The sequence below is a fragment of the Streptopelia decaocto genome (genome assembly GCF_964273445.1).
Source record: "Streptopelia decaocto genome assembly, chromosome: 13".
Taxonomy (NCBI): domain Eukaryota; kingdom Metazoa; phylum Chordata; class Aves; order Columbiformes; family Columbidae; genus Streptopelia; species Streptopelia decaocto.
Genome location: NC_138668.1, coordinates 6880414 through 6892772, shown reverse-complemented (window position 1 = coordinate 6892772; position 12359 = coordinate 6880414). Strand labels below are relative to the sequence as shown.

The window sequence follows — 12359 nt, the reverse complement described above, 5'->3', positions numbered from 1 at the left end:
GCCAGCGAGTGCTTCCGCCGCGGCCTATGGCGGCTCGGTTGCCATGGACACGCGCTTCCCGCGGGAGGCGGCCATGGCGGGACCGGCGGCCGTGGCGGGGGAGGCGGCGGCCGGCGGGGCGCTCAGCGGTGTGGAGAAGGAGAAGGTGCGGGGTCGGGCGGGAGCGAGAGCGAGCGAGGCCCCGGGCGGCGGGCGCGGCGGTGCCAGCCCGGTGCGTTGTGTCTTGCAGCTGCGGGAGAAGCTGGCGCTGCTGCGGCGGGAGTACAGCGAGACCGTGAGCCGGCTGCGGGTGAGCGGGCCGGGCCGGGCCGGGTCGGGTCGGGGCCGGGCGGGCGGTGCCGGTGCCCCCGTCCCAGCCCTGCCCGGTGTTGTGTCCGCAGCGGGCGCGGCGAGCGGAGCGGGCCCGGAGCCACGGCTGGGGCGCGGCGGCGGGAGGCGGCCGGCGGGAGCGGAGCCCCGCAGGTAGGAGGCGGCCGGCGGCCCGGAGGCCTCGCCAGCTGTCGTGCTCCCCCTTGCCCTCGCCTGGGGGTCCCGGCCCGGCCGCCATCGCCCTTCGGAGCCCCTGCGGCCCGTCCGGCCGAGCCGGGACAGAGCCCAGCGCTGCCTGTCCCGCTGTCCCCATCCGCTGTCCCCCCGCACACCCCCCCTTGCCCGCGCTGCCCATCCTTGCTCTGCAATAACATCTCGGGTTCTTCTTCGCCAGCTCTGCGTTGCACTCTGATCCCGCTCCTTCTGAAGGCATCTGATTATACTGTGTGGTGTTTTTCTTGGACAGGACTTTGCTGGGAGTACTTTACACGTGTGACATTTTTTCCCACAGGTTCTAGTGATAGCATATCTCCTAGTGCTGACAAACATGGAACCTCTCAGTTACAGACCAAAACCTGCTCTGATCCTGACACAGAGAAGAAAACCTCTGCCGCATTTAAACAGGTTCCTGGATTCTTCACTAAAGAGCTCAGCCCGCAGGACGGTTCGCAGGCAGGAAGCGCACGGGGCAGCCAGGAACACCTGTGCTGTGGGACTGCCGGGCTTGCCCCTGAGGAGAAAAAACCCCAGGCCTCCAGAAGCTTGATGAAGCTGAGGAGGCGGACGAAGGTTCTGGCATCAGATAAAAGGGAATCGGTGCCTGACGTGCATCTAAACAACACTGGTGAGATGGTGAAAAACCAAATTGACAGTACTGAGGAGCTTCGGTCGCCAGTCTTCAGGCGAAGCAGTCTGTCAAACACTGAGGAAGGTGCTCAAAGAGCATCCAGACCAGCACTTGTGCAGAGAGTAGAAAATGGTTTTGCTCCTTCCGATGCGACAGTAGGAGCTGTGCAAGACACTCGTGAGGACTTCGTCCCTCCAGGAGCACCCAAGCTGTCCCCATATGTGCCGGGGGACAGCAGCGATGTCCAGCAGCCTGAGTGCCTGGGGGCTGTGGCCTTGTGTGGTAACCAGGAGCCTGCATGGCCATGTTCGGAGAACAGCGACTCCGTTTTACTGGATACCAGTGACGATGGAGGAAAAGACTCCTCCAGTGTAATGCAACAAACTCCCAGTGAGAGTATGTGTGGAGATCAGGAAGAATTACGTAGGCTCTTGGATTTCATGTCAGAAAATGAAGTATTGCCTGCTGACAGAAATAACAGTATAACTACCAACAGCAAAAGCCATGAAGGAAATCAAAGTGACGCTAAGAGCTTAAATCCCTTTCCTACAGTTCTGGGCAATATTGAACAACTGTCGGAAAATCAGCTTGAAATTCAGTCAAAAGTTTCTCGTCCAGAGGAGGTGGCAGCTCCTGAAAGCACGCTGAACTCTTGCACGGTGGTTGAAGGGCTTCTCTTTCCCGTCGAGTACTATGTCAGGACAACTCGACGCATGGCTAACTGCCAGAGGAGAGTGGACCTTGATGCTGTAATTCTCAGCCAGCTGGGCAAAAGCAAGAAAAGTCAGCGAAGTAAGTGCAAGCAAAAAGATGCAAATTCAGATCAGCCCTCCCAAGAAAGAGCTGAAAATGATTTGGAGTCAGAGATCGTGCCATTCCCTTTTCTCAGTGCAGAAAATGATCCAGCAAATTCAAGCAGTCCTCAGAAATCTCTTCCTGTGTCCAGTGGCAGCAGCACTTCACGGGGATCGATTTCTCAAAACAGCATCACTGGCACAAATCGAGGTCAGAGACGATTGCAGAGAAAACAAAAGGGAAGAAGGAAGTCAACCTGCAAACCCCCTGTGCATCAAGTGTCGCAGGAACTGAGGGAGAGTTTGGATCTCACAGCACCGAGGGAAGGCAGTCTGCTGTCCAGTGAGTGCCAGAGCGAAAAGGAAAACTCTGAAAAATCATCTTCAGCTGAGAGAGGGTTGTTTGCTGCTGCAGCTCATGGATCTGGAGAGACAGAAGTGGCGGTTGCTGTGCAGCCAGCAGGTGCTGACCCTGCTGCAGGAAGCCAAGTGCTTGACAAATGCTGGAATCCTCCATTAGAACAGGTTCAAAATCCACTTCAGAACAGTGATTCTCAGAACCCAGGGAATGAAACTTTTGCCAGCCATACAGGAGAGCCAGCAACCAACGTGGGTGTGTGTCGGGCTGATAAATGTCCAGTGGAGCACGTCAAGAATCGGGATGTGCGAGGAGCCTGCGGGGCTGAGCAGCTGCTAGAGATTAATGTCCCTCTGCGGCGCTCCCTGCGTTCCTCTGCGAGACATGGAGCCAGTCGAGTCCCAAAAGGTACTTAATCAGTATCAGCATCAACATTAATTGGGATGAGAGATTCTGAAAAGGCAGGTTGCTGGTTATTTTATGATGTAATATTCTCTCTTGTTGTGTTTGTCTAGGTGAAAGAAAACAAGGACGGAGCTGTTCAGTGGGCTCGGAGGGTCCTGCTGCTCTCGGACTCCCTGCTGTGGCCCCTGGTACTTGCGGCTCTCTCTTCTCCTTCCGCAGTCTGCAGTGGCTGCTCCCCAGGCTGGGGATCAGTGACTTTCACTTACCGGATGAGGAATTTGGACTACTAAAACTTGAGAAATTAGAATCTTCCCCTGTAAATGACTTGGAGAATTTTGTTCCTAGTGTGTCTGGAGATGGTGCAGCTTCAGTACACACACAAGATGCACAAATGAATCCAGAAGAAAAAAGTCTCAGAAGTGATTTGGTTTTGCCTTTTAAAAATGGATTGCCTCAGTTACCTCATTTTGAAAGTCCAGCTTCCAAGAAGGAACTTTCCACCCACGAATTGCTGTTTACTCCCGTGGGGACTGTCTTAGCTGCTGCTCCCACCCAGCCTGACTCTCAGATCTCATCTGCTTTCCCGGTGGTGGGTGCAACCCCAGCCGTGGTACCGTCAGGACACAGTGAGATCTTCCCCCTTTCGCCTTCTGTGGCCCCCTCGCAGGCGAGCCCACGTTCCTCCCAGCGCCTGGGTGATGGGGAAGGCAAAGGCTCTGCCGTTCCCCTGTGCTCACATGGCCCTGGTGCAGGATCTGCTAGAAAAGAGGAGGAACAAGCTACAACGTTTCCTTTAGAAGCTGAAAGAGGTCCTGATAATAAATCTGATGAGGCTGTGGCCATGGAGAAGCATCAGCAGCCAGAGAGCAAACGGCAGAGACCCTGCAGAGCTTCCCCTGAACAGGTAACAAGCTGGCCAAGGGTACTAAACCAGAGGTTTTGTGGGCAAATCCCCTTTCCAGAGTCTCACCTGACTTTAGAGGAAAGACCTCTTTGCTGCTAGCTCTGCATGCTTTTAGCTGGCTCAGTAAATGTTTGGTTTCTATCTGTTGCCGCAGGTCTTTTGACCTCAAGAGCGAATTCTTTAAAATCTTACTTGTTGAAATCAGAGATGTGTGTCTCAATGCTCATTGCAGGATGCTTGTCTGAACTGTGTATATGAACAAAAAATTTCTGGTGCCACACATCGTATTGATCTACCCTAAGGAAAATCTTCAGCTAGGATTTGGTAAAGGAGATTAACTGACTCGCGTGCAGGATGGGTACTGAGTGACTCGTGTCTGAAGGCTGGAAGATGTGGTGTGGTGGTAAAAGACAATTTTCAGGTGAAATCAGGAAATAACCTGTCTGGTTATCTCTTGTTTTTCAAAGACATGCAAGTACAAAAAGAGGTGCTGCTACCTGAGCTCTCCAGGAACCGCATGCAGAGTGCATTCACACTTCTGCCTCATTCTTGCAGGTGCTGAATGTAATTTCAAAGTTGAATTATCTTCATTCTTCTTTGTGCAGAAAAAAGGTGTAGCAGAAGAGTTGACTCCAGTACTGCTTGATGGCGTGAGAGAAGAGAGCTTGCAGCTTGTATCAAAGCTAAAGGTGGGATAACATCGGATAATTGTTTACTGAGTCAGTAGCAGCTCTTTAATACCCAGTTTAACAAAAATGCCACAAAAAGTGCAGAATGGCAAGTTGAACAAAATAGATTGCTGTCTCATTGGATCAGGTCTTGTGGTAAAGCATGCTGCAATTCTCATCACACTGAAAGTCGATGGTTTCTCTCAGCCTGAACCTCCAGGTCAGATAGATGTTTCTCAGCAGCCAACCAGCGCTGCTCTGTTTTGGGCAGGACTCATGCAGCTGCTGCGCCGTGGACGTGGGCGCCGTGTGGTGGGAGGCGGCGGGCGGCAGGGAGCTGCGCGTGGTGACCGCGGGAGAGAGCGCCGTGTCCCTCTGGAGACCTCTGGCACCCGACCGCTGGGGAAAGGTCCATACCTGGCAGCTTGGAGAGGTACGAACACAATCCTTATTTGGAGAATTTGGGGCAACTTTCTTGGCCCAGTGCGTCAGTTCCCAAGATAGAAGGAGCTTGCAGTCTTGGGTCCAAGGTTGGTTCTCTAGGTGGCATAAATTTTTCATTCCATCAGGCAGCAGAGGAGAACGTTTAGCGCTGCTGGTGGAAAAGGCTGGTAGCATGTGTGGGCTTGTGTTATCTGCTGGATTTTGATACTTCATGTACTGAATGGTGGCTGCAGCCCCTGACTTGTGCTTCTTCCCCTCATGCTCACTGGAGACACTTTTTTTCTCTTATATCAACAGGGTTTGTTAATCTAAGTGTACTTCTTCAGCTGGGTCTGAAAATCAGTTCTGCTTCATATCATTTTACTTGAAACACTCTGGAAAATGGGAATGAAGTCAAAGAGACTTTGTAGGTGACACTGAATTCTTATTTTGCTGTCCTAGATTCCTGTGATACAGATTGTTCCTCTGCCGGACACCTGTAATCTCGTGTGTATAGCACTGGGAGATTTGGAGATTGGAGAAATAAGGTGGTGTATTTATTTCTGGCTAGCACTTTGCACCCCAAATAGCTGCAGTTTAACTCTCCTCTTGTGTAGTGGCTGAAATTATCTCTTTCTTATGTGTCACTTTATCAGTTGCTTTAACAGTTGGAAAATATGGAAGGGATTTCTAAAAATCAACTAGAAGGACTTTCTTATTTGCCACTAGAGGTGGTAGACTTTAAACAAATGCTTATTTTTATACCCTGTGGCATGTTTGAGTTATGCTTCCGTCTGTCATTAGGTGTGCTTTTCTCTTAATTTAGGCTCTTGCAAATATCTTCTGAGAATGACTCATTGAAGCAATCACTAGTAAAAACTGGAAATATAAAAGCTGTTCTTGGGCTAAAGGACAGGAGGCTGGTCAGCAGCAGCAGGACCATGCACGAGCAGCAAGTGGAAATCACGTCGCTTTCGGAAACGGGAAGGTGCGTCTGCTGGTTTTGGGGGGGTCTTGGTGTGGCAGGTGGAAGAAAAGTGGGGAAACATCTGGATGTAGAAAAGTGTGGGGTTCCCCTTCTCCCTGGAGGTGTGCTGAGTACAGAGCACGCACTGATCCCACTGCCTGTTCTCACTTGCTGTCTGCTGTTCAGGAGCAAGGGCGGATGGACTTTGATGCCCCCCGAAGAAACCGTTCTAGCTTTTGCTGAAGTAGAAGGAATGGGCGACGCCTTGGTTGGCACCACCACAGTGAACAGCATTGTCGTTTGGTCAGTGTTTCCTTCACAACTCAAGGATTTCTGCCGGCATACGTGGTGGCCGTCAGGGCTGGTGGCGGGTGGTGCGCAGGGGTGTTGGTTGGTAGCTGATCTGCCCATTAATGATCCTTGTCCAAGGGCCCACAGTCCAGCCCCATGATTTTGTTCAACGGGTACCAGTGAACCAACCATGCTGCTGTAGTTCCACTTGCTTTTGCAGCATATTCATTGCATCTCTTCCTGTGGCCTCTTCTCTTAGTTTGGTTTATATAGAACCTAAACTGCGTCCGTCTTGTGTAGTGAGGTAACTATGATTAGAAAATAACGGATAGAGGATGGAAATGCAGTCAGAATTTGTATTTTCACCAACTCCAGGAATTTGAAGACAGGCCAGCTCCTGAAGAAGATGCACGTTGGTTATTCCTACCCAGCTTCCATCTGCCATCGAGCGTATTCTGACTCTGTACGTATGTGAAATAGGATGTGTGATTTATGCATGGACTGCACTGACTGTGGTGGGGACTTAAAGGATGAGGGTTTCTCGAGTGGATTGAAATAGCAGCTCTGTTTAGATACACTGAAGATATTTTAAAGGAGAACGGATTAACTAGGAGGAATAAGCCATGTCAGCTACCTTGTGTATTAATGAAACGACATGCTTGCTTCCCCCTGCACTGCAATTCCAGATTGATTTGTGTAGTTTATCAAGGATTTCATTGTTTCTAGTGAGCATTAAACCTTTTGGGACAAGAACGTCTCGTCCAATAGTGATGTTTTAGTCAGACTCTTAGGAGACTTCCTCAGAATATGTGTCTCAGCAGATTTTTTGCTGGCCTGTGTCTGCTCAGAGAGACGCTGTTTCCAGCTCTGCTGGTTTGCATGGAAATCCTGTTAAATTTAAAAGCTCCTAGGCATTAAAATGAAGCCCAGAAATTTTACTTTAAATGTCACTTCATCCTACACGAAGTTTAGCTTTTTCAGGTAGAAAGAGAAGTGCATGAGTCCATTGGGTCACTGAGCTGTCATCGTGCTGTATTGCATCAGCCCTTATCAGTCAGCAGCTGCTTTGTTTTTTATCTAATTTGATAAGGAAAATAAACCGGGAAAATAATGCATCACTGTCCGTGGGGCTTTGATTATAGAGAGAATGTAGCAATTAATTTGTGGAAAATTCTTTGGGTTTTTTCCCCTCTCGCTGTTGTTTTTAGTGATGTATTTTTCCTCTGTGTACCAGGGCCTTCTGTTTGTTGTTTTAAGTCATCCACATGCCAAAGAGAGCGAGTCCTGTGGAAACCCTGCATTCCGTGTGGTCGCATTCAACCCCAGAACAGCCCGGAGCACGGGGGTGATGTTCTTGTCCCTCCCGCCCGGGCTCGCTGGAAGGCAAGTACCGCCGGGGACTCTGTGTCCTGGCTTTGTGACTCCTTCCCGGTGGTTCTGGGGGACAATCGCTGCTGGCAAGGATCCATTTGCCATCTTGCCCATGACAAGAGGCCGCAGCCGTCACTGCCGTTTGTCCTGTCGCGGGCAGGGACGGGGGAGGGTGGTGGCCGTTTCCTGCCCATTTCCCGTGCCAGCCTGTGCCCTGACCTGGGAGCTGCCGGTGTCACCACGTGAGGGGCTCCACGCACCAGAGCTCTGTGTCAGTTTTCTGCACACTGGACGCTTTTGTCTTTCTCCCTTCACAAAATCATTGTGGAAGTGCTATAACTGGGCTCATCAGGCAAAATTCCCTGACGATATGTCAGCGAATGTGAGCTCTGAGCCTTCGTGCCATTAATGAGCACTTTGGTGGGTTTATTTATGTTCAGCAGCTGTTTGCAGTCAGATGACCTTTTCCTTCCGAAGTCTTGCATTTTGAAGACTAAGCTCTTTAAGGCTCAGTCGTGCAGTGCGCTCACACCCATGGTCGTGCTTCCTACGTGCACAGGCGTGAGCAGGTTTAGATCTTGGTTTAATGAACATTTTTCAAGTACATACGAAGGCTGCGGAAGGGTTGTCTTGACATCCTTTGTTCTCGGGTGCACTGAAGAAACAGTATGTGACATAACCTGGCTTCCTACAGCTGGCTTAAACTTTCGTATTAATTTTCTACACTTAAAACTAGCTCATTTCACAAAATGGTGTGATGGTGTTTTGACAAACAAGCTGCAGCACCGTGACCTGTGTGTGTGCACCCTCAGGTATCTGGAGGGTGATGTGAAGGACGCTTCTGCTGCCGCGGTGCTGACGTCGGGCGCCATCGCGGTGTGGGACCTGCTGCTGGGACACTGCACGGTGCTGCTGCCCCCGGACCCCGCGGGGAGCTGGGCACTGGCCCGCTGGGCCACCAGCAGCACCTGCCTGCTGGCCGGGCAGCGGGATGGCACCGTCTGCCTCTACCGGTACCGGCAGCCTCAGCCAGGAGCAGCCTGACGGGGCTGGGGGCGAGGGCTCCGTCACTGGCAGCTCCGATGGAGCCTGCGGCTTCAGCTCAGGTGCGTCACGGCCGCCAGTAACGGGCTCTGCGGGGCTGCGCGTGCGCTCGGGTGGGCACCATCTGTGCGGGTGCTGCTGGGTGCCCTGCTGTGTGCAATAACATTAAACTGGTTTGCTTGGAGTGACTCTGGTTTGCCCTGGAATGACTCTGTGCCTGCTGCTGTGCTGGGGGGTGCCCAGGGTTCCGGGGGAGCTGCGCCCAGGGGTTCAGCCTAGGACTCCGGGTGCTCTGTGCCCGGGGGTTCTGTCTGGAGGTTCAGCCCAGGGATCCAGGGGAGTTGTGCCCGGGGGTTCAGCCTGAGTCCCCGGGGCAGCTGTGCCCTGGGATTCAGCCCGGGTCTCCGGGTGCTCTGTGCCCGGGGTTCAGCCCGGGGGTTCAGCACAGGTCCCCGGGGGGGCTGTGCCCGGGGGTTCAGCCCGGGGATCCGGGGGAGCTGTGTCCGGGGGTTCATCCCGAGCCGGTTCTGCTCCCCGGGCACTGCTCAGCGCACCCTCCAGCCGGCAGGGGTCGCTGTCGGCCCCGCCCCTCCCGCGGTGCCCGCGCTGTGTTTGGCGGCGCGGTGCCCGCTGGGAACAGGTCACCATGGCGGCCCGTGTCCTCTCGGCCTGTGTCCGCCGCCTCCTGCCCCGGCCGCCCCCGGCCGCCCCGCGGCCCGCCGCGCTCAGCAGCCTCTGCCCCCGCCACCCGCGGGCCCCGGCCCCGCCGCAGCCGCAGGCCCGGCCCGGGGCGGCCCGGCGCTGCCCGCCGCTGCTGCCCGGTGTCCTGCGGGCGGGCGGGCCGCCGTGCCGACGCTTCTCCGACATGCCGCCCCTCACCTTGGACGGCATCAAGGAGCGCGTCCTCTACGTGCTCAAGCTCTACGACAAGATCGACCCGGAGAAGGCGAGTGCGGCCGGGCCGGGGGCGGCGGGGGGACGGCCGGCAGCGCCGTGCGGCCGGGGCTCGGTGGCCCGGTGCCCACATTGCCCGGTGCCGCAGTGCCGGTGCTGTAGTGCCCGGCGGCCACGGTGCCACAGCGCCCGCTGCTGCAGTGCCCGGTGCCACAGCGCCTGGCTGCGGCACTGAGTTGTGTGGGTGGGACAGGCGGTGCCGGCCCCGCTGATGGGGAGGGGGCAGTGGGGGGCCGGTTGAGCGCAGGGGTTCCCCTCGGGTTCAGCCACCCGCAGTGGCTGCGGCAGCTGACCTGTGGTTTTCTCCTCCCTGCAGCTCACAGCTGAGTCCCACTTCATGAAGGACCTGGGCTTGGACAGCTTGGACCAAGTGGAAATCATCATGGCCATGGAAGACGAGTTTGGTAACTTGGGGCTTTTCGCACTTGGATCCGTCCCTGCCTGGGTTTGGCTGAGCCTTAAGCGCAGCTGCAGCAAACCAGCGTTAGTTCTGTGAATAGTCACGTTGACTTTTCTCTGATGTAGTTCAGAGAAAATTGTGCGGTTCTCCGTCAGCGAGAACGCGTGCCGGTCGCTGGTGGCACTGGTGGGAGGCAGGAGAAGGTGTCTGTCCATTTGCTGGGTCTGTCCGGGAGCAGCGAGGGCTCTGTCCCAGTGTCACTCCTGCGCAGCCCGTCCTGTTGCTGGGGAGGGGATGGCGGGTGCAGCAGATGTTGCATTTAACACCAAGGCTGCATCTGGAGCCAATTTTGCTCCTGCTTGTGAAATCACACATACTCCAGGTTTTCCCTCAGTGGAATTTTTTTTCATCCTCAGTACTCGATTCTGCTAGACAAAAAGTGGGGTTCTCTCCTTGTTAGGTTATATTTCAAGTTTCTTTTTACATCATTGTAGCCTCCTTCCTGCTCTTATTTAAAGCTCTTCAATTCTGGCATACATGCCTAATTTGTCATATTGGGCCATAAACGTCCCTGAGGTTTGGTCATCTTCTGAAACCTGAGCAGATGTTTCACTTCCAGAGCAACTGCTAACACTAGATATTTAATCCACTTACGGGACAGTGTGGGTGGAGTGTCAGCGTGTGGCCGTGAGCACTAGAAAGAAGAACATACATTTTCTGGAATGCATTTCTGACCAGTTCTGCCGCCAAGAGTCCTCATGCTCCTGCCCCGACTGTGGCTCCCTGTGAGCTGTTGGTCGTACAGACCTTTGACAGCAGCCCCTGAACTTGGGGCTTCTGGCTCTGCCTGGCCCGGGGTCCCTGGGAATGTCCCCAGGAGTGTCCCCTCCTGCCACACACGGGGCTGCGCAGCACTGGGAAGGTGCTGGTGGCCTTGAGGAGGCACGGGGACACTTGTGGCTGGCTCAGCCTGGTCCCTTCTCCACAGGCGATGTTGTGGGAGGCAGAACGTGGCTTGGGACGCAGCGCAGTGTTGGGCTGTTGGCTCCGAGACATGGAGCAGCTGCCCCCTGCTCGTGCCCTGCCAGGCTGTCTCTGAGCCAGCAGGAATTGCTTCCCTTCGCCTTGTTTCCGTTGTTTGGGGCTAAATCTGTGCGCTTTCTTGCAGGGTTTGAAATTCCTGATGGAGATGCAGAAAAGTTAATGTGCCCACAGGAAATAGTAGATTACATTGCAGATAAGAAGGATGTTTATGAATAGAAACAGTTCTTCAAAGGCGGGTGAGTAGAAATGTGCCCCTGCGAGTGTCTCGGGGATGGTGGTGTGCACAGGGTACATGGGGAGTGTGTGGCGTGAGGTGACGCCACCACTGGGCTGTGTGGCAGCTCCGGGGTGATGGCAGCTGCCCGCTCTGAGCGGGGAGGGGCACGTGTCTGCGTGTTCCTGCAGCATCTCCTGCTGGAGGAGGATGTGGGGTCCGGCAGCCTTCATCTTGCCCTGCGTGGCACTTCCAGCGCTCAGATTATCCACAGGTCTGTTAACAGTCGATGGCAAATTGACTTCAGTCATGGAAGGCAATGTTTTTAGCGCTCCTTGGCCGTGCAGGGTAGGACTGCACAGCTCCAGCTGCCCTGCGCCACCATGTCTTCCCCAGTAGCCACAGCCGGGGACAGCGGCAGGCGGGAAATGGGCAGGAAAGGGTTATCGGAGCGACTGTGCTCGGGGCTGCAGGGGAAATGAGCCCTGACCTGGCCCTGCAGCAGCAGATCCTCCAGCTCCTGGTTGTTCCTGTTTGTTCCTGTGCGCACTTCTGCCCCCCCGGGGAGTTTGTGCCCGTGGCTGCTCTGAGCCAGGGGAACCCCAGTGGTTCCAGAGCTGCGGGCTCGTTTCTGTGCCTGCCCCCGGTGTTCTTCAGTGCTGGTCTTGTCTGCCTGACCCATTTATTTTGTGCCGAAACATGGTAGCTCTTGCTTGATGAAATATTGAATATGTGGATTTTATTTTTTAACAGGAGTTGTCTCTGCCACGAGGCCTGGGCTGGTGGCAGCGGGTGTGAATGTGAACGCACATGCTGAACTGTTGCTGCTTTCATCGGAAAGTTGTACTTGGACGTTGTATTTAAAACTGTCTGAATCTGTTGTCCCTTAAAAACAAGGAAAAAAAAGGAATAAATATATAAGACCATTGTTGCATTGATGGCTTTTCTGTTTCACACTCTGCGGGTTGGCCAACTGCGTTGTGTTCAGTGCGTGGGGGCAGCAGGGACGAGGAGCTGCCCCCGCTCCAACTCCTGTCCCAGCCCGGGCTGTTGCTGGTCCCGCTGCCCCAGCGCTGGGGAGCTGCTGGTGGGTCTGGCTGCGCTGAGAGTCACGCTGAGCGTGTTCTGCTGTTCCTCCTCCCCGCGTGTGCGAAACCTCTGGCAGCGCCTGTGCGGTTTGTGCCGCTGGGCACAAAGCTCTGTGCTGCTGGCGCGTTGCTCGCCCCTGCTCTTGCTGCTCGTGTCTACTCTTCCTAGTAAACCACCCCTCTGCTGCCTTTGCTCTTCATCAGTGCTGGTAACAACAAGCAAGTTCCGTTTGGAAGGCTTCTGTCTTCCTGATGGAAAATCAAGGGGGGAATGACTT

General features: G+C 54.4%; 2 protein-coding genes across 2 annotated transcripts; both read left to right on the top strand.

Moving 5' to 3' along the window:
• Positions 1-29: 29 nt before the first annotated feature.
• PALB2 (partner and localizer of BRCA2) lies at positions 30-8497 on the top strand. The gene is made up of 13 exons (XM_082064341.1): positions 30-145; positions 230-289; positions 381-462; positions 821-2716; positions 2824-3617; positions 4223-4306; positions 4557-4718; positions 5171-5256; positions 5535-5696; positions 5862-5978; positions 6342-6429; positions 7201-7349; positions 8150-8497. Exons 1-13 carry the CDS (start codon positions 44-46, stop codon positions 8379-8381), a joined length of 4014 nt encoding a protein of 1337 aa, XP_081920467.1. The 5' UTR covers positions 30-43; the 3' UTR covers positions 8382-8497.
• Positions 8498-8998: 501 nt separating this feature from the next.
• On the top strand, positions 8999-11921 carry NDUFAB1 (NADH:ubiquinone oxidoreductase subunit AB1). Its single transcript, XM_082064329.1, has 4 exons — positions 8999-9327; positions 9652-9739; positions 10904-11015; positions 11747-11921. The coding sequence occupies exons 1-3, from the start codon at positions 9028-9030 to the stop codon at positions 10993-10995; spliced, it is 480 nt and encodes a 159-aa protein (XP_081920455.1). The 5' UTR covers positions 8999-9027; the 3' UTR covers positions 10996-11015; positions 11747-11921.
• Positions 11922-12359: the final 438 nt, after the last annotated feature.